Below are 27,605 nucleotides of genomic sequence, written 5' to 3'. Positions count from 1 at the left end.
CGTGGCTTTTTTGCGTTACAGTAATCTTATCGTTTTGGCTGGTTTGGCAATGAAATAAGATTTGCGAATGGATTCGTGAATTCGTTGTACAACAGGTAGTTATCGTATAGTTAAGATTCCTACAATTACATCGCGAGTAATGCGGAGAGAAGCCAACCAAAATGAACTCCGCGACGGTAACGATGTTGATTCCGTATTCCCTAACCTTTGATCCTCGAATGAATTCCGCTCATGAGATTTTAATCTGTTATTATATTTATTTCATGTGTTAATCGTTTGAATATTTTAGATGTAACGCAAAACGAACATTATCGCTTACAATTTGTTTTCTGTAAGGACAATTGTAATTTTATGTCTTATCGCACGACTGAGATACTCGTTTATCCGTACGGCTATTTATGGGTGTTTTCCAACAAGAGACGCAGATGTTTGTTTTCTCTAATTGGATGGCCCTGTTTCCACACTTGGAGTTTGATATAGTCGACCACTTTTCTCTGCCTTTACTTTTTACTGTATAGCTATATAAAAGAGTAAATGGAATACAAATGCATGAATTAAACTGGACCAGAAACTTTTAAAAATGAAAGATAACGCTATACTCGGACTGAAGCAAAAACACATCTATACTGGCCGAACCATTGTACGAGACGTAAGAGGCAGATGACAGTGTAACATAAGCTGTTTTCCTCTTAGAAAATACAGTTGGCACTAATCATTCTTTCTTTGTTATTTATTGAATGTCGAGAAGTATAGAATGATGTTTGTGTCGACTGTGTTGAATTATAAATCTGTTTTATACAGCTGAACTAGTATATACTTTTGGAATTTAAATACTTAGATATGTTTTTTGATATTTGACAAAAAAGCAGGAAAGAAAATTCTGGTACAATTTAATACAGAAATAAAAAATGTATTTTGTTATATCCTTGTTGTTTGTTAATATTAATCGAAGATAAATGATTCACTGTGTGTTATACTGGAAACCCCCCCCCCCCCCCCTTTAATTAGATAACTCAATTACAATAACAGGAGATAAAGTTTTAATTAGCTTCAATTATCATTAACTTTGTTAAAGCCAACACAATGAGTTATCATCGAGGAAGTGGTAACAAGCCAAAAGGCTTTGGCTTCAGTGGCTTCCAAATGTCTGGAACAAAAAGAAGTGGCACAAACATACCTCCACCTCCACCAAACTCTACCCTGAGCAAACAAGGCTATCACACGATGAATGCCATTACGGAAAATGCCTTGTCCGCATGTTGGGGTATGCCTAAGAAACGCAGCAAGACCGAGGAAGAGTTAGTATTATAATTTCATATATAAACAACGCATTTGCAAAAAAGCAGCTATAACTATAAGACTTTTATATAAGTGGTTCTTGCCCTTAGTTTTATACTAGATCTAAATATATGAACCAATCATATTTTAAACAATCTCACAACAGTTGTGCAAAGCTGCTTTTTCTGCTAAACACAACATTTTTCTTTTGAACGCAATCAACGTTATAAAAAGATCATATATATTAAGCATTATGATCCCTATTTAAATTCAGATACTTTGAAGACGATGACGAACCTCCAACTTCATCGTTGGAATATATACCCGCGCCTGGTTCTCCCACATACGACTTGATGAAGAAATCGGCAACAAAGGATGACAGCGATAGTGAGGAGGATACTCTGGATGCTTTCATGGCAGGTATTGATGCAGAAGTGAAGCGGAACAGTTACGCGGCTCAGAGTGGTGATAATCGTAAAGAAGATAAATCTAAAGGAATTCGGGCAGATATTGATGGAGAAGACGATGAGGAAAGTTACTACAGGTATAAGTTTATTAGATATTATCAATCACACATACTTGACGTAAAATTTTGATAAAATATACAACCCATTTTTGTTTTGCTTCTTGAGGTATATGGAAGAAAATCCAACTGCTGGTTTGCAACAAGAAGAATCCGATCAAGAGATTGAATATGATGAAGACGGCAATCCCATTGCACCACCGAAGAAGAAGGAGATCGATCCATTACCTGCAATTGATCATAGTGAAATAGAATATGAATCGTTCGAGAAGAACTTTTACAACGTGCATGAAGAAATTGCAAGTTTAAGCAAACAGCAGATCGATGACTTAAAAAAGACTCTGGGTATAAAAGTATCCGGGCCGTCTCCGCCAAATCCGGTAACGAGTTTCGGTCATTTTGGCTTTGACGATCCTTTGATTAAAGCTATCCGTAAAAACGAGTACACACAGCCTACGCCTATTCAAGCGCAGGCGATTCCTGCTGCCTTAAGCGGACGGGATATAATAGGTATAGCAAAAACTGGTAGCGGTAAAACAGCAGCATTTATCTGGCCGATGTTAGTGCACATTATGGATCAACGCGAATTGAAAGCTGGAGATGGCCCGATTGGTCTGATTTTGGCGCCAACGAGAGAATTGTCTCAACAGGTATCACAATCTCATTTTCTCTTATACAATAGAATGTTAAAAGAGTTTACTATAAATATTTTTTTTTTTTTAATAGATTTATCAAGAAGCAAAGAAATTTGGAAAAGTTTACAATATTCAAGTATGTTGCTGCTATGGAGGTGGCAGCAAATGGGAACAGAGCAAAGCATTAGAAAGCGGCGCAGAGATTGTAGTCGCTACCCCTGGTAGAATGATCGATCTAGTTAAAATGAAAGCAACGAATTTAACTAGAGTTACATTTCTAGTTCTGGATGAAGCTGATAGAATGTTCGACATGGGATTTGGTGAGTAAACGCATATAGTATACACTATAATATACACTAATAAGAGAACGCGGAGAGAGTATCAAATTTAATATTAAAAAAAAAAATTTTTAAATATAAATTTTGAAAATAACTATTTTTGAAACATATTAACGTAAATAAATAGAGATAGTTTTATTATAAAATTTATTCTGTGTTAGAACATTTTTTGTATCTTAAATAGTTTTTGAGATTATTGAAAAAAAGGAGATTAATAAAAAACCGTTTTACTTATATTCACTTCTTAAAATCGTTTGTTTTGCACCAATTGATATTTTCTCAATTCGTTTATTGTTTCATCTATATGTATACAAAATTTTTTTATTTTTAAAATCAGAATTTGATACGAGGTTCCCTTGTAAGAGAATATATCGATTACTATCAAATCTATTTTTTTCAAATCTTATCTTTTTTTATAGAACCACAAGTACGATCTATATGTAATCATGTGAGACCTGACAGACAAACATTACTATTTAGCGCAACATTCAAAAAGAAAGTGGAGAAGCTCGCTAGAGATGTTTTAACAGATCCTATTAGGATAGTACAAGGAGATGTTGGTGAAGCTAACACCGACGTAACGCAACATGTTATCATGTTCCATAATAATCCTAGTGGTAAATGGAACTGGCTGTTACAGAACTTGGTTGAATTTCTAAGTGCTGGCAGTCTTTTGATCTTTGTCACTAAGAAGGTGCGAAAACTAAGCACCCTATAACTATAGTACAATGTGAAAGGGATGTGTAATCTAATGTTTTTCCCCTACATCAGCTGAACGCGGAAGAACTTTCCAACAATCTCAAACTGAAAGAGTTTGAAGTATTACTTTTGCATGGTGATATGGATCAGATTGAGAGAAATAAAGTGATTACGGCTTTTAAGAAGAAGGAAGTCAGTACCTTGGTCGCTACTGATGTAGCAGGTAATTAAACTATTAATTTTATTTATATACATGCGAAATTCTCATTTTGTGAGAAACTCACAAAATCTTATTTTTCTCACAAAATCTCACAATTCTCATTTTGCAGCACGAGGCTTGGACATTCCACATATCAAGACTGTCGTAAATTACGACGTAGCGCGAGATATCGACACACATACACACAGAATAGGAAGAACAGGACGAGCCGGTGAAAAAGGTACGGCGTATACTCTTGTGACGGAAAAAGATAAGGAGTTCGCTGGACATTTAGTGAGAAATTTGGAGGGAGCAAATCAGGAAGTGCCAAAGAGCTTGATAGATCTGGCTATGCAAAGCGCATGGTTCAGAAAATCAAGATTTAAAGGTGGGAAAGGAAAGAGTTTAAATGTTGGTGGAGCAGGACTTGGTTTCAGAGGCAGACCCAATTCGTCGAATTCGGTATATATCATAACGATAATTTATATAATTGGTTATTTTCTAGAAAAATTGGAACAATAATTGTATTTTAGGGTGGATCGACATCGCAAGCATCCAAGGATATCAGCGAGGTAGTTAAAAAATTAGAAAGACATGGACCTGGTAGCGACAGACTCTCTGCTATGAAAGCTGCTTTTCGAAGTCAATATAATTCCCAGGTGAGATATATGTAGTTATTTTTATAAAATGTATCTCATGAAATTAAATTTAGAAATAAAAGTGTTTCTAATATCATTTTGATACACTAGTTCCGAGCGTCATCAGATCACACTTGGGAACAGACGATCACTCCACCTTCCGTGATAATGCCGCCTCCACCAACCGTTCCACCGAAACCTGCAACCGAAGATAATCAAGCTTCCAATTCCGCGGGACCGGAACGTAAAAGAGTGCGAAAAAGTCGATGGGAATGATCAAGTTAGTGTATTATTATTTGTGCATATTATATAGCAGGTACATATATTATATTATAACGAAACGATAATGAACTGAGAAACTTGTTTTATATTACAATAAAATTTAATTTTAGCAATTCGTATGAAAAAGCTATCGCTATTCCAAACTTATATCTGACATATATAACCATCAATCCGATTGATCCGATCCCAGCTTATAACTCTATCAACGACATGTTACTCTTATTTTGCTGTAATTTTACGGAGGTCAAATAGCGTGCAGTTCCTGTATCGATCTGTAATCGCATCTTTGAAAGCGCGCGTACGCAATTTGCTTAGAGTGAATCACTCTATAATTATCCCATAACGAGCTATGGCCGTGATCGTGTATCTGCAGCAATCCTTTTAATTTTGTACCCCTAATTATGCCTTACAAAAGTGATTGTGGCTATCCTTCCGGTAATTACGCTAAAAAAACGGTGTTTATTTTTTAATCTCAATTCATTAACAATTTACACATGTATAGAAAATACGATACATACATTTTTATTGAAAAAAGAGATAATCCAATCTCTATATAGGTAATTTTAAAATTATCAAAGCTTTGGAACTCTTGTAAAAAAACATTAAAGAAAATTTAAGAATATTTTATGAATATTAAAAAAAAACAATGCGTAACTGAGACGATATATGTCAGAATCTTGAAGTAACTACATTCTATTTTATCTACTATGCCTTTGTTTTTCTGAAAATATTCACCACCTTTATTGACACCACCCTCGCGGTGTATGCGCGCGCGCAAGCCTGAATAAGTGTTCCCTTAATATGGTGATTAAGCTAAAGGGTAACGCTCATCGATTATGTACTCGACAATCGAGTGGGATGTTAATGACAGTCGGTGACACGTGTCTCCACGTCATTAAACCATGTCGATACGCTTTGATCAGAGATGTCGGCGTGTGGTACTGCAGTGGAATTTCTAATGCCCGTGAATCGCCCAAGATCCGCATTCACGGTCATCTGCCAAGGTCGCAAGAGCATTATCTCTCTTTTACCTTGTTCGATTCCGCGCTACTGCACTCTGCATCGCGTCGATTCTAGTCGAATTCGCTATTCCTTCAGAAACATTAGTGAATATATTTATGATTTTAGGTTTCTTATCCAAATTATATTGCAGCAGTTATTTTAAATGGTCTAAAGATTAAGATTCTTAAGGATTTATATATTGCGGCATCGCAGGGCTACTCTTTCTTCTAGTCTTTTCCGTCTGTTGCATGTGGATCGTTGAACCCAGCGACTTCTTCGCGGCGTCTATATTTTTGCCACTAAACTTTTCCATGGCCCTAGTATAAGAGCCGGTACAGATTCGTCCCCAGACTTTCCGGTCCTCCGAGCATTGTCTGTTTCTTCCTTCGCTACATGTTCGTTGGATATCGCTCTTCTTTGTGACTCTACAAACGTCCTCCTTCTCCAGAGACGTGCTGGAGCCCGTAGCAACTTGGACGTCCTCCCATGATATATTTACGTCAGATTGTACGCTAGATGGCGTGGGGCAACTGCTGTCGCTGGACAAGGAGGAGGATCGAATGAAAAACGGTGGTACTATCAGCTTCATTTGCTCCTCCGATTGATTGTCGTTCGAGAGTGGTTCACTTTTTGCGCGAGAATTCGTCGTACAACCGCCAAGACTATTATCTTGACTGTCATGGATAAGATTGTCGTTTAAAATAATCTTTGCAATCGATGTCCTTTTCCTCAGATTTTCCAGATTTTCTTTGGAGGTACTCTGGGAATTGTCCACCCGCTGCAGAATATCCTTGAGATTTACATTCGCGGGATCAGTACCAAAACTCGGTTTGGTTCGTCCGATCTTAGATATTTTAGATCCGGGTTTTCCATTAGTCGCGACAACAATTTTTTTCGACGTTTTACGATTGTCATCTTTGGCTGCGACATTTATGTCCGAATATATGTAATTAGGTAATCTCTCCTTTTGACGTACCGAAACGGTAATTCTCGGTTGCATTTCTAATAGTTTCGGATATTTCTCTTCATTTTTGTTCATTTTTTCTTCATTTCTATTCACTTTCTCTAGCGTTTCCATCTTACTGGACATAGCACCTTTCACGCATTGCTTATATTTCTCGTCTATCGTAGTATCGAGGCTGTTTTGAGTATCCGCGTTGTCGACGAAGATACTCTGTTCGTTACTCTCTTCAGGTCGCAAGAGCGACCATCGATCTAAGGATAAATTTGTGCCTTCGTTCTGAATCAATGCTTGCGAAACATCGGTAATACCTTCCTCAGCACTCTCCATGGAATCTCTTTCATTTTTCGCGAGATCGTTCTTCGTGCTGTCATGAGTCTCGTCCTCATTGTCATCATCCTCGTTGCCAGAATCGTTATCGAGGCTCTTCAAGATGCCCTCATTCTTCTCGTTGCGCTTCCTAAGCTCCTCCCAATTCTTTCGCGGCTTGTAACTCGTTTTTCGCCTGACGATCTTGCTCTCAGTGATGTTGATGTCCGGAATAAAGAGACGCAATGCCTTCGTGCCGGTCGGGAACGTCATCTCGTTGATCCGCCTCTCGGACATGATTGCCCTTAGACTTGTCTTCGTGGCGACCTCCTGATGCTTGTTGAAGGCAGAGACTAATTGCGCTACCGTATATTTTGGCTCGTCGTTCTCTGACTCCGTCGAGCGGTCCTCCTTGTCGTCAGACGCCGCCGAGTTGTTGGAACGACTGGACACGTCAGAATGTTGACGTTCGCAAGGACGTTTGTCCGCATTGGCGGGCATCACGTTGCGGCACAATGGCATCTCGTCTGAGTCCTCTGTCAGAGTATCCGACTCGACGGACTTGAGAGAATCTAGATTTTCCTCGGATTCCGAGGTAAGTTTCTTCGAAGTTTGCGGTTCTACAGTTTTCGTTGATTGCGAATCATTATTCGACTCGACGCAATTCCGATCATCTCTGCTGAAATTTGATGTCTTCACTTCTGTCGATGAAACGATTGGCATACCTTGGTCAATCTTTCGCTCGATCTTATCGGACATTAAATCAATATCCGATTTTACATCGACGATTGAATGATCGTCACTGATCGAGGAAGCGAATCTAGAAGACGCAATCTCAGCGCCGAGTTGCTTGAAAATCGGCAACATGTCCTCGGTTCTCGCATAATGATAGCTCTTCCTTCGCCGTTTCAGACATTCCAGACTTCTATAGATATCCAAGACACCTTGAGACTTCGACAGGGATCTCAAGCCATACAGTTTCTCGCGGGACTTACTAATTACGAGGTTCATCGTAGCGACGGCACCAGCTCGTTCGCAGTTGATCGCTAAGGATCCATTCAGTAGACACGCCTGAGACTGAACGCGATTCAGGCTGCGTATCTTCGACAGTATACCGCGACTCAGGCCGTGATTTAGATTAGCCTGGGATCGGCTCTGAGCTTTATTCAACAGTCCTCGAGTTTGTTCTTGGTTCAGCAGACAGCTCTGGCTTGCGCAGCTCAGGCTGGTTCTGGAGGAGTTCAGGCTGGCCTGAGAATCCGCCGGGCTGGCAAATCCCTCGCTACCTACCAAACTCGAGTGACTTCCGGTTAGGCGATGGCTCAGGCACATTTCGCTTTGACTGAGCGTGCAGTCTTGTAAGCCTTGTTGACGATGTTGTTGATAATTCTGATCGCTTTGGACATCCCCCTGGCAGAGACTCGCCTGACTGGTCGTCTGGCTCATCAGCGCGGCCCTCCTCAGGTTCTCGCGACTGACCACGCGCTCTAAAAGAACCTCCCGCGACTTTGACAGATACTTTCGTAGATGCGGCGACGCCTGTGTCGGGGCACCACGCAACCAGTCATGGCGCAGGCATTGCTTCGCGGTCATCCGTGCACTTAGGAAATAAAAAAATTTACTTAATCGTCATCAACCATAAAGATAATAATTTAATAAATTGAAACATAATAAAACAGAACTACAATTATTCATGTAGCTTATAAATAATAAGTAGGACATATTGGTTGCTAGATTTATACATATATAGGCTATATTGAGTGCAATGATTAGTAGATAGTTATCCTGCAACGATGTAAACTATTTCAATGTTTTGAAACATTTCAAGATTTTCCAGAATTTATAATTTTTAATTATATCTGAGAGTACGATTTGAGTTTTTACATGACGAAATTGTTTAACCACCCTTGAAAGAAGAATTCAAACGTCGATAATGATTATACCTTGGGTCTAGCACCAAAAGCTTCGCGACGAAGTCCTTCGCCTGCACCGAAATATCCTCAAACAGCTCTTCAGGGAAATCCACTTCTCCTAAAGATATATTTTGGAAAGTCTCCTGATCGGTCTCTCCGCCGAAGGGCGAGAAACCCGTCAACAATACGTAGGTTGTGACACCGAGCGACCTGGAAAAGGGGATATTTTCGAAGAAAACCTGATCTGCATCTATACAAAAAGGATAACGAAACACACCGCATTTGGTCTTACCACATATCGGCTGCCAACGTGATTGGCTCATAATGCAGTATCTCAGGCGCTGAAAGAGAAATGTAAACATGATTGAATGTATGGAAATGTACGCACAATAATAGTAGTATTCACCGAGTTCACGTGCCGAGGTCTCTCCTCCGCACGTCCACACTTATTTCGTGTCCAATGACCTCGCACATGACGTCACGTGGATTCGCAAGCATCATTTTTATTTACGTATAAAAATCGTGGGCTGGTGAATGAAGGTAAGGAGAATCGAGACAAACCGCGTTAATTTGGATGATGCTGTGGCGGTGATTCTACGCATCGGAATCGGAGTTCCAGGGTTTTGACATTTTGTCGCCTAATCGCGAATTCGGTTGGATGCTAGTGTGCATACTAAAGTCATTCTACACTGCAGCACTGATCCAATCCGAATGTAGGTAGACATGAAATATTTCTCATGATAAGCTGCTTAATATATATTTTACCAAATATATCCAGAAAAATGGGATAGAAAAAAATTCATTTCGTAAGTCGGGAATAAAAAAAGAATTTTTTTTTATTCTCTGTGCTATCTGGGGAACTTTCATACAAAAAACAATTATATGTTATTTTTTGTAACTAAGGAAAAAAATTTCTATATATAGTATTTCGTCTAATTTCGTTATGTAAATAGAACATATATACAAATTGGTTTAGGGAATTATATAAATTATATATAAAGCTTTTTTATATCAATAGAGTATATCTGTTTTAATCTTTCATTTTGTTGATTAATATCGAATAAAAAATATATTTAGACACAGCTTAGATTGGCTGAGTTCAGCAGATTAATCAGTTAGCGCTTAGTTATCTCGCTAAAACTGCGGAAGTGTGCCAATTTGGTAATTTTCTATCTTTATTTCCAATTAATGAAGATTTATTTTGATATTATTTGTATCATTAAAATGATTTGTATTATATTCATATTTTTAATATCCTGATTGTATATATTTAATACAAAAGAAAAATAATTGAAACGATTAGCGAAGCTAAAATGGCATCGGCGTTTTTTTAGTGTCTATATTTATATTAAACTTCGTATCTTTACGTCGATTTGTGTACAACGACTTTAAAGCGCATCCAATCAAATTCGCTATAAGATTGTCATTATACCCTGATAGCAAAATGTTAACGATTTGGGACCAAATTGGCAGCAAACTCGATTAGATTTTGACTACAAAACCATAGCCATCTGCGTCTGCATTTGGCTATGGATTTGACGACAAAACCTGCTGACAGGCTATGCCAGCAGATTGGTGGCAGAAACCGAACAGAGTCTGCTCGAATCAGGTTCTGTTTTCAATCTGCTCTCAATCTGCCGTCAGGTTACGCAAAACTTTGCTCGGTTTCTGCTACCAATCTGCTAGCATAGCATGTTTAGCAGGCTTTGTCATATTTCTGACAGCAATTTGCTGACAATATCAGATAATCCAAACAATTTGTTGCCTTTCTGTAAAAATTGGTAGCTGCTCAAAATCTGTCTCCGCAGGCTTCGCTATTAGGGTAGTCACCCGATTCTGCGTGAAATCCCCGAAAAAGTTTGACGCGAGCAGAATGAGGAGATACGATTGCAATAACTTTCAAGTTATCGCCGTCAGATCATCAGACCGGATTGCCTCGGCTGATAATACAATTTTAAACTACCCACCGTCGAGTTCGCTGATTCTATTATTTCGTAGACAGTATGTGATCGTGCGCGGTGGCGACACGCATAAATTAAATCACACGGCGAGTATAATGTCTACCGGTTCTGCCTGTTAAATAGACGGATTTGGAGCACCCTGTCGTAACTGTTACCACCTCCGACATCTCGCCGCTTGACATTTCGCTATACAGCGAGTGAGAAAATGAGATAAGTGGGCGGACGAGACCGATTGAAGTCGACACCGGCAATGATTAATCGATAAATAATTTTCGGCGGGTCCGAAGGAACGCGTCACTTTAAATTGCAAATCATATTTGGACTTATGACGGACCCGACGAAGAAGCATTATTCCCGCGAGATCTCAATTTTCACGAGGGAGGGACGGAGATAAAGAGAGAAAGAGAGAAAAGAAAGGAAAAGATCTCACACAAAGGAGGGACGTTAATTCATTGGCCGTCTGATTTTGTTATTTATTTCGTTCCGCGACGTAAAGGCCACGACTCGTCGATTACCTTGCCTGAAAACGGCACGATTTGAAGAGACCGACGTCAATTATATAGCAGAAGGGAAAGAGGGGTCGAGAGGGCTGTCACTGTGTGCGTGTGCGTAACGGGGACCCCAAGCTTTATTAAGGGCGCACGTCTGCGAGCAATGAGGCTAACGTGTCAATTAATATCGATTATATTTGCGATCTCGCTACGGTGATCGTCAATTAGCGGGCCCAGATAATGATCGGTAGCAATTAAGCCGCGCGGCAAAGAGCAAAGAGCGCGGACGTACCACCTGGACGAGTTCCCCTTCAAAACGACGTCACGGTGACTCCTTGGCACCGAATAATGCCCGATGCGTGCTGTCTCTTGACAGCCATAATGTAGCAATTTATATTTTTATATTTTTGATTAAGGGAGTTTGTCAAGCCGCTATCAGCACCGATCTCTCGCCGATCTCTCAAACGGGTAGCTCGAATTGTTGTGCTCGAAAAAGAGTTATAAAGCATGTTAAACTTTCGAAATCTTAAATAACATTAATAGGTCGACATTTAATACGTCGCAATAGAATATGAAATGTTATATCCTTCTTACTCGTTGTAATCACAAATCGATAATCTTCATGATCTTAAAAAATTAATTTTGTTCGAAAATTGATTTTTTTTTTTTCTAAAATGAATGCGAACCGATAATGTGTGCCACTTAAAAATTAAATTTCCCATCGATGTGTTAAGTAAATGAGATTATAGTAAGAATTTTAGAAGACTCACTCACCAACATAATCTGGCGTACCAAGAATCTCTCGGATCTCAGTGCCTTCGAGGATCACTCTCGAAATCTCGAAGTCGCATAGCTTAACGTCGCAGTCCGGAAAGGAGCCCATCATGACCAGATTTTGAGGCTGTAAAGAAATCAGAGAAAAAAGATTTCTACGCACACGTATAATGTATGAGACAAATGGAAATGTTTTCTACCTTCATCACCCTGATTTTTTAAATAAAAATTTCCGAGGCACACGAGAATGTGCATAAATTACTTATTGCTAGTCGATTGTCAACATTTTGTATTAAAAAAAAAGATAAAAGAAATAATGTTATAAAAAAACAGAATTTAAATTTAAAATTCCAAAAATTGTCCTAACACGATGAGTATCAATAAAATTCCACGAAAATCTTCAATTTTCGAAGATAAGAGAGAGAGATCTCTTGAAAATTCCAGATTTTCCAAGTAATAAACATTCTGTGTATCTAGATATGTGAGATTAGTATTGTATATATTAATACAACTTTCTTAATTTTTTCTACTTTATAAAGTTGATCTGTTTAACTTCTGACAAGCTAAACTATTAACCGCCTCATCGTGCAATTAAATCACCTTGCACACCTTATCTCGCGAAACAGACACCTAGCTTTGTGGAGATCGGGTTCGTATCTCGAAGAGTTGAACTATCTGTCGCCGGTTTTATTGCGGTCGTAACCAAAGGGATGCGATCGGTCTTCCGCATGCTCGCGCAGATAAGGGCGCGTGAGCATATTAACGGCGTGAGGAAGCGATTTCTGTATCACGTTACAGAACGCCTGGTATCATTGCCGGTTCCGCTGGTGAATGGAATTTCGGTGTATGCCCGTCGTTTAGATTACGGAATCGCGATACTATGACCGCGCTTCGACGATCGTTTCTGAGATGCGCACGAAGATACATAGTGCATTCTTCCGCATCCGGTAATCGTCCTTTACTTTGAATTCCATGTTCGTTTCGAGAATGACTCTGATATATCTCGCGATAGAGAGAGACAGAGGAGAGTTCAATGAGCGCAGTGCGGGATTCAACGGCCTTTGATGCACCCCTACCCGGAGATAATTATCTTAAAATTCACCCTGAAAATATGGTAGTTGTGGTACAGTATTTTAAAGATTTTTACCATGCACTTCAAAATTAATCAATCTTATTTTATATTTTATTATAGTTTTATTAATGAATGAGAGAAATTTACATAAAATTTTGCGAAATGTCTCAGAACTACCATATTTTCGGAGTAAACTCCAAGACAAAATTCTCTCCGTGCAGAGATATTTTAATAAGAGCCTGGAAATGAGGAATCACTTTTGATTGGTCCGCTATATTTTAACAATTCCTGAGAAAAAGAGAGATAGAAATAGATAGAACAGAATAATAAAGAGAGAAATAGATACAACAGAATAACAAAGAGAAGAAATAGTAAATGTATCTTCCTATGTTCTTTTTCCTCGTAGATTTGTGTTAAAATTACTACCTTGCATATACTGTGGCTCGTGTCCAAACCCTTATTAAAGGGTCTTTAGATGTACTGTTTTTACGACAATCTGATAAATAGCAGCATCTCTTGTCAGTATAAATTCTATCTCGATGCCGATTACAACCGGGTTGCCGTACTCATCGCGACAAAGCGGCCAAATCGGTCGTAAACAAGGGAAATAATTAGTCGCGAAAGTCATTGGGCTCGCATGATATTTTATAAAAACGTATCAGGCGTGAAGGGTAAGGAGCATGCGAACTACTAACGATTTGCGGCGGATCGTACCGTTCAAAGACACGCCGACAATCCAATTACCATAAATCGTCAGTAGTAACCGGCATGTAATGAAGGTCGCTGCTACCGAAGGCTGCATTATTATAATTGCTGACATAATCTAGATCGCAACAATCTCGATTTGACATATTTTATATTCTATATATTGATTAATATCGCGGCTTTCATCAATCGTCAGATCATTTGCTTGAACACTAAGAGAAAAATGTTTGGTATTTGTAACTATATATGATTGCTCATTAAAAATAATTGTAAAATAACAGAAATTCCATTTTTATAATTTTATTACTATAATGTTAGTAATAATAATTGTAATTTAATAATAATTATATTTTATAATTCTATATATAAAAAAATACTAAGTTGTAAAAGAGTTGTAAATCATCCTTTGATTTTTACATACACGGAGAAAAGTATTTGATTGAATTAACTGGAATTTTGGTGGTAAATGAGCGATTCGAAATTCTGGAGGGGGTTAAATCTACCAAAGTTTTGATAGAATTCCAGTAAATTTAACTAGAAATCTAGTAGATTTAACCAACATTATGGATCGTTCATCTTGCACCAGAATTCCAGTTAATTGAACCAAACATTTTTCTCCGTGTACAAATTTATTCAGAAACATTGACATTTATTCCTTAAAATAAAGGTCATCATGTTCAATAATTAATTATTCGCCATTATATGACCAAATTCGGCAGCTAGCAGACTAATGGCGAATGATTTATTGAACATGATTTTTATTTTGAGAAATTAATTGCCGTTGATTCTGAATATATAAATTTGTATGTGAAAATTGTTTCTGTAAAAATCGAAGGGCAATATTCACAACTTTTTTCATAACTTTATAGTTACATACAGTTGACATCGAAGATTATCATGAATTATAGTCATATTTTTTTTAGGCGTAAAAAATTATAAATATAATTATTTTAATATATAATTATTTAGTAACGTTATAGCAGTAATAACTATAAAAATAGAGTTCCTAACCATAATTATTTTATCGTGCAATTAAAGTCACAAATATCAAACACTTTTTTTCAGTGAACAATCTGAGCAACGCATGTACATCGCATGTATTCGCAAGTGGAGCAACAACTCGATTGAGCAAGATGCCATAACGTGACAACTATAGCCGTCCGTAGGTGTCGATGTATAAAGATCGTTCGTTTTCTTTTTTCATGGTAAATAGGAGCGTGCTTATCGAATGTTCAGCTCGTCTGAAGACAAAGCGCGACAGAGGACGACCCTTTTTCGAGCGTCGTCGGCGTTCGGCTCGGTCAGCATCATCGTCGCTTTAGCGGGAGGAGCCTTGGGCATTTTCACGTAGGCGCACCTGAATATTCAAAGTTTCTCTTGGTCACGCGTGCGACTAATAAATAATGACAAAAGACATAAAAATAAATCTCACCGGCCCTCGGAGATACGTAATTCCCTCGACGGGGCCATTACGTGGCGGGAATATTACGCGGCTGTGCTCTCTGCACGTCGGGCTTTACAGACGCAATAATATCGCACAGAAGTTCGCGAATGCGTGCAACCGAATGACAAGCAAGCCACACTAATGAGAAGACTATAAAGAATAATGCGACTCGCAATCACGCTTGCTAATCAAAACGGCAAACACCGCCCATCTTCTGCTGTTCTCGATCTTCTCGTGGCCTTTTTCAAGAGATTTATTTTCCGTCAGATCTCGTTTTTCCGTGAAACGACTGTCGATTGAGCAGATAGTGCGAAGTAATTCTCATTCAGGCCGGCCTGCTGCGTGAGAACTCGAAGAGATCGGATGACGCGATCAAAAGCTCAAACGTGGCGCGTTGTACGCGAATCCAATTTACAATGAAAATAGGAAACATGATTTATAATGCTCTTCATGTGCCCCAGAAATAATAATCAAATATTTAGACTATGATATTGAACCTATAGAAGAGATTTTATTCTTGATCCCGTATTAAAATAAGTATTTTATTTTGAAAAAATTTAAATAAATACTTAATTTTGTAAAAATATAAATTAGGCCTGTTTCAGTAAGCTCTCCAATTTAGAATAAAAATCTCGTGTGATGTTAACATAAAAAAACATAAACATGTATTTCATATATACGAGTGAAACTGTACATTAACTGTTACATTTTGACTTTTTAATTAATCACATCTATATAAATTTTACAAGTTGCAAATGATGAATCGGAAAAGGAGTCTGATCTCAACGATCGCCTTGGGCGTTTTGTTAATCAATTTTTTTTAACGTTATGACATTGGTAAATATCTGATGACCAGCTCTCCGCACTCTCCAGAAAGATACGATCGACAATCCCACACGGATTGATCGACGAAATCTTTTCGCGTTGATCAAACAGAAGCGTGGGCTCAAGCGATATGTCAAAGTCGTCTGATCGGTCAATTGAAACCGTTTGTCCTCCGTGAAATAATTCAATATATTGCACCTGACTGAACCAAACCGGTGAAAAGATCTATGCTAATATATCTCTGATATAAAATCGTATGCCATCAAGTGTTACAGACAAATTAATTACTTGTTGATGTATCTAAGTCTAGAGACCCTATAACAGTCTGGCTACGAGATGACAAACTTTTGATTAGCCCGTCGTTTTTGTTAATTTCAGGGAAACGTTCCAAGACTCAACTCTGTCAACTCCGAGTATCTTTTATCCTTGTTCAACATTCGGTAAACAATAAAGATAAAACGGTACTCGGGTTGACAGAGTCGAGTTTTGGAACACAGCCGTAAGTTAGGATGAGTAAGATATTATAAATGAGAAATCATGTATGAAAAGAGACAGTACTCTCTAAATCTGAATCAGTGGATAGTCACTAATTACCAGTGGCATACTTGACACTGATAATCAGTGAAGTTCTAACTAAAAAAGGAAGAATGTTTGAGCATTATATGTATAACTAAAATACTGACATTTGCACGTTAATTTCAATCTTCCAATACTATGTTCATTGAATTTAAGCACTAAAACAAGATTAGTTAAATCACATAATAAAGATTAGTTAGTAAGGATCTCATATTTAATTCACTGATTACCAGTGGTATACTTGGCACTGATATCAGTGATTATCCACTGATTCAGATTTAGAGAGTATATACTAACAAATTACAAGTTATTTAATAACGGGCGATTAAAAGAACTTACTATTACAATCTTTCCTTTCCTATTTTACATTCGATTCGAATGTAAAATTCATTCGTTTCGGCTCTTTTTCGAGCCATCATCAGTGAATTATGATTAATTTCTAACGGTCGTCGCAGTAGATTTCGGTTCAAGTTTGCAGCTGGGTGTACATCTTCAGTTCGATGTTTGAAGATTGCAACAGTATATAATATTCGTTCTCACTCTTGTTTTGATAAAAGTGTTCATGGCCAGACTCTGTTATAGAGTCTTTATCTAAGTCTTGAGTTTATCCGAGCACTCGATTCACCGCGCTGCGTTGCGTTGCGCGATTTCCCTCGCGCGCGAAATCTCGAGTTATCGGGAGTTGCTCCGGTTATGGCAGGCCAAACGCGGGTATCTCACGGAGGAGGTAAGAAACCAGGTGGTGAATCACCGAGAGTGCGTGCACAATTGGCGAAGGAGCAGGGCGTGGCCGTCGTTCACTGCAATGCGAGAAGCGGCGCCGCGCGCTCCGTTTTCTTCTCCGCCTTTTTTCTCCTCTCCTCCGCGTCGCGAACTCTTCGCGATCTTTCGCAGCGATCTCTCGCTTGGTGCAATATCTCTGCGGCGCGCTCCCGTGGACATCGCAGTGTGGGCGATATCAGACTCAAGTGGCATCCCGACACGAGATCAATGGTCTGTTCTTTCAAACTGAACTTCAGCTTGTCTCTTTTTCTCTCCACGTTGAAGAGAAAAATTTACAGTACAAAAAGTCCAACTCTGAAAAGAACAGATCTTAAGATATGGATCCAATCATCTGTACTAATAATCTGTTTTAATTCTTTATGAAATTATTTGGAATAGATTTCGATCGGAATTATTTCGTTCTCCCTAAAAAACACAATAGAAAGCTAAAAAATAATTAAATAATTCTGATCAAAATCCATTCCGAATAATTCCATAATACATGCTCTGATCCTGTTCTCGTCGTTTTCTCTTCACATGGATTCTCCGCGAAGCGTGGATTTTACGTGAACGTTTCGACGCAGCGAGATTCCTCATAGCTCCTCTGGCGAAAATAAAAATTGGAGCGTAAAAGTCAAATGTAAGATGAGAGTAACAAAAGCGTAGGTAAATGAAGCAGCAGACAAAAATTGAGACAATAAAATATAAAAGAAGACGCTTCAATTTTCTTTGTCTCCATTTTTACCTCCTAAAAGCTTCGTTTCTGTCATTCTCTCCTTACTCTTTAAAATCTTCGGTGTGAAACCTAACTCGAAAGAGTGAAATCTCACTCTTAAAAACTGACGACTGAGCCACTGTTTTTGAATACTGGTTCAATTGTCGCTCTTTGTCGCACTCTTTAGAATCGGATCCTATTCCAAAGATTTTAGAGAGTACATTCGATTCCAATTTTTATTTTCGCCAGGGTTTCCCGGCACGGTTCGCAAGTCCAGAGAGGAAATCGCGCACGTGGAGCACGGTTCGTTCAGAGTTCATGCGAGAACACTCAACAGCGCAGCTCCTTTTCTCTCTTTTCCTCTCACGTGCTCTACCTATATGCCGCACCACCAAATACGGCAGCGGCGTGTTTATGGAGCGCGGGAATAATGTTCACGTCGTACGCAACGACGCGTACGAACACTCCGTCGAAGTGCTTACGAAATAAATCAGGTGGTACCCATTCGTCGGGAACTTGAGCAACGAGCAGCTCGTAGTAGGTCAAAGTTAATTTATTGCGTCACCCCTTCGCGCGATAAACGTCGACCCATAACTGATTCGCGCGATTAATTTCGCTCTTTGAATTAATCGCGTCGGTCGACCAAGGGTCGACCGGGACCCTTTGTTTCGCACGAGAGTAATCGAACTCTCGGCCTGGTGTAATGCAAATCGATCTTACTTTGCGCACGAAGATTACAAATAAAAAATTCACAAGCGGACGTTGTCGAACGACGCCAAGTGTCTCACTACTTTGCTCGAGGATGTCGCTCGAGCTGCTAAAGGCTCGACGATCTCGTTTTCTCTGTCTCTCCCTCTCTTTCTCTTTCTCTCTCCTTCACGAGCTACGAGGATAACGAGAAGGTATCTTCCCATCCGTAACGAGCGATTCCGACGACCTCGTCGAATCAAAATGCACTTTACGGTATGAAGCTTCTGCATCTCACAGCGTGTTGTTGTCGACAGCTTATTTTTTTCCGCAAATATCCACATGGTTTTATAACCTGGCACACGTTCACCTCGCAATGCTAATCCGGCTTGGTGTTGTTCATCGTGTTCTTTGATTAGTGAGTTAATGATAAAATAAAATGTGTGTAAAGTCAGAGACACACGATGTCTATAAAAAGTTTTGGCATTTTAGCAACCAGTTTGAGTATTCTATATAATTACTTTGATGGGGTTCAACAAAATTATTGTCAGATCTGTGTCTAGCTAAATTTTTAAATACTTTAGCAAAATCGTTCTTCCTGTGTAGATACTTTATACAAAGAAGTCTTTAATATGTACTAATCCAGTGCGAATGACCGAATTTATCATAAGAAGAATCTCAAATTAATTCATGCTATAACATCAATGAAAACGTTATGCTGAAATGACGATATGTCTTTATATGAATACATAGAAACGCGGGCTTTTCGCTGAGCAGCGAATGAAATCAACACCGGTCGACTCGGAGTAAAACATTGCTCGCGGAGGTGTCTCAAGTTTCGAGAGTTTGTTCGGCTCCGTTTTCCGTCCTCGTTTATCGCTGCGAACACGACATGAACCACAGCATCCTTTTTTTTATTTCTTCTAGAATCTGTACCTAAAAGCAAGTTCGATTTCCGTGGATGTCGAAACAATCCGCTGCGCTTGCAAAAAATTGAAAACGAGATAAAGCTGCCCCCATGTATTCGATTTCGTTTCTGCTCGGGTGGTGATTTTTATTCTTTCTTCTCGTTGAATCGCACCGCGATCGAGGAGGCCCTATGATCGACATCGATTGTACTCGTATGTGTGCTTTTCTCTGTGCACAGCAATAAATGGCAATTCCAATTGTTTCCCAGAGCTTATCGTTCGTCATTCCACACGATCGATAACGACCGATCGTAATTAAAACTCTCCTCCATCACCGCGTTAAAGTGATTCTTTAGTAAATCGACTTACCACAGAAATGTCTAATTTTTTTTTATATAATGAAATTGAAGTACCGAAATTGACAAAATTTTATGATAGGTCAATGATGAAATAAAAGAGAAAAAAAATGTTGAAAGTGTAACCTTTCACGTATAACTTAAATGACAGATAAGGCTCGCAGATGCTTCTTTGACTAACTGCACGCAAATCTTGCCATAGACTTTTCTCAAAAACGTGATTATAATAGCTTAAAAAATTACGATTTTAATGGTCACAAAAAAGTAATAGGTCAACGGCCTATTCTGGAAAGACATTTACATGCATAAACTTGCATATAAATTTAACCTCGAAAAGTAAACATAATCACATCTTGTTTTCCTTTGCTGAAGATGCAGTTCTTGATTTACTATCGTATGTTCCATACTATTTCATTAAGATATACACGTAGTTTTAATATTTTATCCAAATTATGCAGATATTTGTAATTTTAAGTGGATCCTGGTGAGGCACCCCAAATTTTCGGCATTTCACTAAAGAACCACCTTAAGTATATTATTTGTACAGAACGTCCATTATTTAAAATCGGACATAGACATAATAAGAATAGAATTACATATTTTCCTAAAGTAGTCACTATATCGATTTAGACAGAGTGACGTAGCTTGAATTATGTCGCTCTGTCCTTCTCTTTCAACACAACAGCCATTTAATTATTAAAATTAGTCAAGTGGTATCATATCAAGTGGAAGAAATTCGACAATTCGAGAAGTCATACACGGATCGAGATTATTTATGAAATTTCCCAGCATTTTCCTTGTGCTTCCTCGTTATATGCAAGCACGGAGAGAAAACAGGAAATTTCTGACGGCGCAGTCGATTCCGGGATCCGGATACACGAGAGAAACGTGACAAGTTCGCGTCGACCTTTTATGGGTCGAACTTACCTTGATGTCCAAATGGGCGATATTTCTCTCGTGGAGGTAGGCGAGTCCTTCCACTAGTTGCCGCACAAAGTGTACGACGTCACCTTCAAGGGGCACCAAATCGCCGTCGATGAGCGTCTGCAGATCGCCTCCGGGCGCACTGAAAAAGAAATCATCGTTCTTTAGGATAATATCAGAGATGAATGATGCTGAAATCACATCACTAAGCAGACTACGAGTGATCGTTATTATTCCTGCTTTATAGCGCTCTTCCTCTAACAATAGCAATAATTAATATTGCTAAAATTTGTGTGTGTAAAACGAAATATTAATCTCGTAGGAAAAAAGGAAATAAAAACGTAGTACTTACTATTCCATGACTAAGATAATTTCCTTCGGCGTCTCGTAGACATCGTGCAGCCTAACGACACGTGGCGATTGCGAGCATAGAGACAATAGAGCGATCTCGTGTCTCAGTTCCGCGCTACAATCGGCGTTGAATCGGTTCCTGGACGAGTATTTGGCCGCGTAAAGTGTGCCGGTCGATCGCGACCTGCAGCGGTAGACTCTCGCCCACTGACCGCTGTTAAGTATAACAAATCCTTCGTTAATACTTATACGAGAAGAAATGAAAGGGAAAAAATGTAGACCCTCTCCAGCAAGATGTAACCCTGCGATATTCCATATATTTTAATATCAAATCAACAGTTAAAAAATTACCGGAGATAAATTGTATAAGATATGGAACGACGCGCGCACGTGCGAGGATAAAATGAAGCGTAAAATGATGGAGAGTGACGGTACAGTTTATATTTGCAATTGTCTGTTGCTCATTCGATCGGATGTTCCGACGCAGCTTCAACATTAACATCGATTGGCTTTGCGTTTTCACAATGAATTCATTTTATCCTTGAAGAACAAGTCGATGCCCGAACGCTGCCACCTTCTCCTCTCTGACATCTTTTCTCTCTGTGACGTTTCTTCTCTCTTTCCTCCACTCGCATTCTTCTCTCCGAAAACGCTCCAGAAGACTTTCTATCATTTCAGTCATCACCGATTTGCTGTATAGAATATTTTCTATGTGTGTGTGGAGTATTATTAATTTTATTTTCTATTAGATATCCATCGTGGAAACCTTTTGGTATTTTATTTCGATTTTCCTTTCATGAAAATCTAGTTTGCTATTTTGATGACGTCCTCTCGGTATTTTGACAATGTTCTATTCGCAGTGCTTTACTATGGATGATGGATGCTCTATTATGGAATGATCCATATTATTTACAATCGCGGGCGCGTTCTTCACGGTGCTAAGAATCTTGTACCCGCCGTCGAGGATTCCGGTCGTCTCTTCGGCAAGGTCGACACAGCGGCGCCTGGCAAGGCTGTGTCCGTAATGCGTACCTCACGTTTTCACCCGTGTTCAAGTAAGCAAGCGCCTTCATCCACGGGAGAGTGTGTTACATAAACGACGGTGAGTCCATAAGATAAAATCATAGACGGTTATACCATTAACTTTCTACATTAAAATCACAAATATCCCGATGTTCTATTTGTCTCTCCGTTGGAAAACGAACGAGAAGTCTTTATGAAATTTATTTATGATTTTTATATTTTTCGTTTGTAATCGATTAATTAAAATCTTTAAATTATAAAGGAGGAAGGGTCATTTCATCTCGAGTTTAATTGTAAAATCGAGAGCCGGAAGTTACGGTTGGGGTCGCGCCCAGTGAATTGCCACGTGATACATACCTCGCGTGCAAATTGACGGCGACTCATCGTCGCGGTAATATTCGCGTCCTTTCGCGGTCGCGAAGATAAGGATAATGAGCATCTGATAGCACGCCACGCAATTAACTTTAATCGATTTCAATTTTAAGGCCGCGCGCCGGTGTGTACCCTGAATTTTTCCACCCCTCCCGGATCCCGGAGAGATATCCGATGGTAAAAGCGCAAGACGAAGGAACAAAGGAAGCAACGCCAGACGAAGAGAGCGATATATAGCCGTAATTTTTCCTGCCCTTTACCTCGGGACTCAAGGCTCGTTTCCAAAAGTAATTACCGCGGGCACAGAGTGGGTATCAAAGAACGCGCGCGCTCACACATATATGTACACAAAGAGTTGGATCGACGAGACACACGTCTAGCCGCCGGGATAATACCCGCTGTATACGGCGCACAACGATTAAAGCATTTGTTATTATTAAAGATCGGTACGACAGTAATAATAGAAAATTGGATTTTAGCGATTGGTCGCGTAATGACGGTGATGAGGGAAGTGTTGAAAAAATCAGGCGAAAGGCTCGCGGCTAAATAACTTATGAAAATTTATTGCCTGCGAAGGGCAGCTTCGATTTTAACTTCGGTTAGTTGTAATAAACGATAAAGAATGTCTTAGTCGCCGAGAATTGTTCCAATTCGAGTTGCTGATATTTTAGATTAAACCTATTCTTGCAACCAATTTGAGCGTTTTACTCTAAAACTTTTTTAGAGTGAATTGTCACTCTAAATAGATACTCACTCTTAAAGATTGAAATCTCTCTCTTAAAGAATGAAAATTGAGTCACTCTTTTTCAAGACTCAATTTTCATTCTTTAGAGTGTGATTCCACTCGAAATCTCACTCTTAAAGATTGAAAATTGAGTCACTGTTTTTCAAGACTCAATTTTCATTCTTTAGAGTGTGATTCCACTCCAAAGAATTTAGAGATGGAGACACAGGAAAACCATTCTTTTCATGTGTTACAATAACAGTGGCCTATTTCCTCGGGTGTAAAATTTACATATCAATAGCAATATTATCATTTTATCGTTCTGGGGTTAATCAATATAGAAGTGTCAATTTTAATTTTTATTATTTATACATGAAAAAATATAGAGGAGGAGGGGGAAAGAAATTTATACGGTCGATACATAAGACGTATAATCGCAACAAATCCAAACATAAATATCTCCGCAAACATCGCGATTATGTTCGTAACTCGGTCCAGGGGCTATTTATACACATATTATGCGAGACGCCTTTGTGCTCGCTGCAGCAACAGGTAAATCAGCTTCATTAGCGATGCAAACGCGCTGCGAGGAAATCGCGACGGCTGATATCGGGCGCGCGCATGAAGTTATCAGTGCACACACCGACGCCAACTGAGAAATTAAAACGATGCATTAACATATCCATGAATATGAAAAGCCTTAAAGTCCACAGGAGTGAATTCTCGCGCCTCTCGCTCGCGCGTTCTCTTGTCACACCTCGAAAGGGAGGCCACTGTATCGGTTTCGGTTAATAACCGTGCGATCGATACCGTCCCGATTAATCAATACCCTGCCGAGAAACCGGTACTGTCTCTTTATGACGTTGTATCCCATATTTATTGATTTATTTATTTATTCACTTCGTTGAGACATACTGACGTGCAAACGCGACGAACTGAACGAACTGCTTTGAGTCCGAATCTGCTTTGACACACTTAAAGTTTCCAGATAATGATAACAATCGGCACTTTACATTTCGAAGCTTAATCCTCCGACGCCAAAATCCGTAACACAGTTACTGACGATGGATCTGTAAAATTTATTTATTTAATTTATATTATTTAAAAGACACTAATTATTTTCAAAGAAGTAAAATAATATAATTTGTATAACAAAGAATTAATACTAAATATATTTTAACAAGAATACTCTAAATTTGAAGGTGTAATATAGAAAAATTTAATTGTTTGACATTTTTAACAAAGAGATTTATATAAATGAGAGGAGACCAAATTCGCTTAAAGTGGGTAATTGGCGCCTAATGATATTTTTGTGAATTTTACAGTTTTCCAGTTCAAGCAAATTGCGTACCGATCATTTATCGGTCTTGAAACACAATCCTAAAGTACGTAATACCACAGATTAAATTTATAAGCAATGTAACATGATTGCTCTAACGAGCATCTTTAAAACAGTTATTAAGAATTTTTGTGAATTATATATGTATATATATATATATCACCTCAGCCGAATTTGGAAGAGATTTATAATTGAGTGGTCCGGTAGATCCATTATCAGCTTTGGAGAGTTAAAACAAATTCGACATTATTATTCAGAAAATATTCGTTGCACACGCAGGAGTCATTAAATCAATCAATTTGACAAAAACGAAAGCCCGACGACAAGATAACGACACGCGAGTAAGTCACGAACGGCGTCCCACCCGTAAACGCCTGCGTGCGTGCAACAGGCGCATTTCGTGCGACTCTAAATTAAATTATTAGCGCGAGAGAAATTGCAGGTTGGACAATTGGTGCCCTATTACAGACGTCCCGCCACTACTGATCGGTCGGCGATCATTACGAGCCTAATTCGCGCGGCGATTAGCGGCGATGCAATAAATATGATTAATGCGCGACGCGCGTCACGTATCGTTGCGTATATTGCTACCGTGCGTAAAGCTTTGACAAATTACGCGTCGCATCCGAGGGCGATTAATCATTGTGCGTGGCTCGTTGCATGCGATGCGAGCCGCGACGAAGAGCGTTGGGAGTAAATAACGCGCGACTCGTGAAACTGCCAGCCGATTTTTGTAAGAAGTTCATTTAGAAATTCAGCACATTCCGGACTTATTATTAACCCTACGGATGCCCTAATGATGCACACAGAAAAGTATATTAGATGTTAATTACTTGTTTAAGGTATTTAAAAAAATGCATGTGTTCAAATTTAAGTTCATCACAGGCATCAAATTTATTCAAAATATATTCTGAATTCTAATAAGTGTACTTCAATTAAATTTATTTTCAAAATTCAAGAGTATTAAATTAAAACAAATTCGATTTACTTCGATTTATTATCGAAGAAGTTTTATGATAAATCCCTTTCTTCGATAAAATTTTATAAGATTCTTAAAAAAAAAATAAATTTTTATTGAGCAAATAGTAGTGAGCTTTTCTAAAATTTGTAATAAGTACATTTTAAAACTATTATCAAAAAAATATTCTTTGTTAAAGATAACTTTTACTTAAAAGAAAAAAGTAAATTGAGTAATTACTTTTCGTAACAGTAGATTTTTTGTGCGTAGATCTATCGGACCCACTTAATTATGAAAAATGATTTCTTTATCAAAAATGATTAAGTAATTCAATTTTCTTTATGTTACATCCGCAATTCTTTTTGGAGATTATTTTTTTATTAAAATATACTTAATATTCATTCTATACAAGGCATGTCATTTTGGTTCCTTGAAATTAATTGGTGTCTCTTAATTAACATAAATTAATTGGAGATCCAGCATCGGTAATTATGTCTTTGGCGTTAATTTCCAAAGAGTTAATTTCTTTTCAATCTATATATTAATCTATGTATTAACACAAGAAACATTGCGGTTACATATATCACATTTTTCAATCAGTGGTATTTTATAAACTCATATTAGATAAAACCTCGCAGTCTCCAGTTTGCACGACTCTAAAGAGTCGTATTAAGAAATCGTATCGTGAACCAACTTACCTTGCAAACGGTTTCGGATCGATCTCGTAGTGCTCTGTAATAGGTCCCGTCTTGACCACCCTGGCGAGCTGCGCCTCCTGGACAAGGACTAATCCCTCCTTCACGTGTTTCTCACTCCACTGCACCCTGCATCTTCCTCTGCATCTTTCCTCATTGACCGCTCGATCATTCCGCTTCGTCTTGGCGCATTTCGCCGGGGATGCTTGCAAGCTACGACGTTGCGGTCCGGGCGATGTCTTCCTCATGGATGACATTGTGGGCGCTTGATGACTCGACTGATAGATCATGGCAGCTGGATCGTGGACTTGGTACAATATCGTGTATTAAAAAAGAACACGCGTATATATATATATATGTACAATATACGCAGTGGAGACTTCAACGCTTGGCGCACTCGCGGTTTCACCAAATCTCTCCTTCTTCTCGTAAATTTTCGCAAACTTCGAGCGATCTATCCAAGCGCGATCTATCCAACCGCGCCACTCCGACGTCCAAGCTCTCCGTCGGACTCGCGGACCCGCGATCTCGATCCGGACGATTCGATCTGCACTCTCGCTCTCGATCTTACGGCCTGCACTCTCCGCGTTCGATCTCCTCTCGATCGGCCACGCACACGGAGCGAGCCGAAGCGCGCGGTGTCATTCTATCATCGAGAAGGCAACGGCTTTATCTCGCTGTGCGATCGATGTCGATCTTCACATCTTGCGGCCGCGCGCGTTAAGAAAGAGAGAGGGGAAAAAGAGAAGAGAGACAGAGATCTCTCGCGTGGCTCACGGTCCAGCGCCGAGTCTGAAACTGGCCGCTGCTGGACCGGAGTCAACGAGAGCACGAATCTCCTTCCGCGCGCTCCTCTCCGATTCGTTCTCTTCCTTCTTCGCGCGTCGAAGAGCACGCCGTGAGTCCGACACTGACACCGACACTCCGGTCGTCTCTCTGTACCTCCCCTCGATCCCCCCCCCCCCGCATCCTCCTGCCGCGACTCTCCTTCTCCAGGGTCAGCTGGAAATCCTCCTCGCGGTCTGACTTCGTAATTATAGGTGAACATGAAATAGCGCTTCAATATGTAAATAAAGTAGCGGGACTCATTGTTCCTCTCGCGCGAAAGAAAGAGACGCGACTCGTCGTTTGACGATTGCAATTTTATTACAGATACGTATAGGTAT

General features: G+C 39.2%; 2 protein-coding genes across 4 annotated transcripts; one reads left to right on the top strand and one right to left on the bottom strand.

The window, feature by feature from the left end:
* Positions 1–8,872, top strand: LOC108761127 (ATP-dependent RNA helicase DDX42). 2 transcript variants are annotated; one of them, XM_018507499.1, is made up of 11 exons: positions 1–95; positions 1,076–1,298; positions 1,553–1,822; positions 1,911–2,451; positions 2,528–2,756; positions 3,194–3,468; positions 3,546–3,696; positions 3,803–4,134; positions 4,206–4,331; positions 4,422–4,590; positions 8,819–8,872. In XM_018507499.1, exons 2-10 carry the CDS (start codon positions 1,084–1,086, stop codon positions 4,584–4,586), a joined length of 2,304 nt encoding a protein of 767 aa, XP_018363001.1. In that variant the 5' UTR covers positions 1–95; positions 1,076–1,083; the 3' UTR covers positions 4,587–4,590; positions 8,819–8,872. The 2 variants fall into 2 exon arrangements, with proteins under 2 accessions (XP_018363001.1, XP_018362991.1); XM_018507489.1 differs by lacking the exon at positions 8,819–8,872 and having other exon boundaries at positions 4,422–4,668.
* LOC108761115 (serine/threonine-protein kinase GIN4) lies at positions 5,238–27,372 on the bottom strand. Of its 2 annotated transcripts, none has more exons than XM_018507470.1 (8): positions 26,802–27,372; positions 26,443–26,734; positions 21,330–21,542; positions 20,981–21,119; positions 12,004–12,130; positions 9,070–9,118; positions 8,808–8,987; positions 5,238–8,464 (listed from the first exon to the last, which is right to left on the bottom strand). In XM_018507470.1, the coding sequence occupies exons 2-8, from the start codon at positions 26,727–26,729 to the stop codon at positions 5,779–5,781; spliced, it is 3,681 nt and encodes a 1,226-aa protein (XP_018362972.1). In that variant the 5' UTR covers positions 26,730–26,734; positions 26,802–27,372; the 3' UTR covers positions 5,238–5,778. The 2 variants fall into 2 exon arrangements, with proteins under 2 accessions (XP_018362972.1, XP_018362982.1); XM_018507480.1 differs by having other exon boundaries at positions 26,849–27,372.
* Between the last annotated feature and the right edge of the window lie 233 nt (positions 27,373–27,605).

The sequence above is a fragment of the Trachymyrmex cornetzi genome, unplaced genomic scaffold (genome assembly GCF_001594075.2).
Source record: "Trachymyrmex cornetzi isolate Tcor2-1 unplaced genomic scaffold, Tcor1.1 scaffold109, whole genome shotgun sequence".
In the NCBI taxonomy this organism is placed as follows: domain Eukaryota; kingdom Metazoa; phylum Arthropoda; class Insecta; order Hymenoptera; family Formicidae; genus Trachymyrmex; species Trachymyrmex cornetzi.
The sequence above is the reverse complement of the archived record's forward strand: the minus strand, read 5'-3'. Positions and strand labels throughout refer to the sequence as shown.

Bases quoted from the DNA above. Each gene is read 5' to 3' on its own strand.
- LOC108761127 (XM_018507499.1), top strand. From the start codon at position 1,084: ATGAGTTATCATCGAGGAAGTGGTAACAAGCCAAAAGGCTTTGGCTTC. The intron at 2,452-2,527 runs GTATCACAATCT...TTTTTTTAATAG, and splicing joins CGAGAGAATTGTCTCAACAG to ATTTATCAAGAAGCAAAGAA. The intron at 4,332-4,421 runs GTGAGATATATG...TTGATACACTAG, and splicing joins GAAGTCAATATAATTCCCAG to TTCCGAGCGTCATCAGATCA.
- LOC108761115 (XM_018507470.1), bottom strand. From the start codon at position 26,729: ATGATCTATCAGTCGAGTCATCAAGCGCCCACAATGTCATCCATGAGG. The intron at 9,119-12,003 runs GTGAGTGAGTCT...TTTCTCTTTCAG, and splicing joins TGGTACGCCAGATTATGTTG to CGCCTGAGATACTGCATTAT. The intron at 8,465-8,807 runs GTATAATCATTA...TTATTTCCTAAG, and splicing joins CTTTTGGTGCTAGACCCAAG to TGCACGGATGACCGCGAAGC.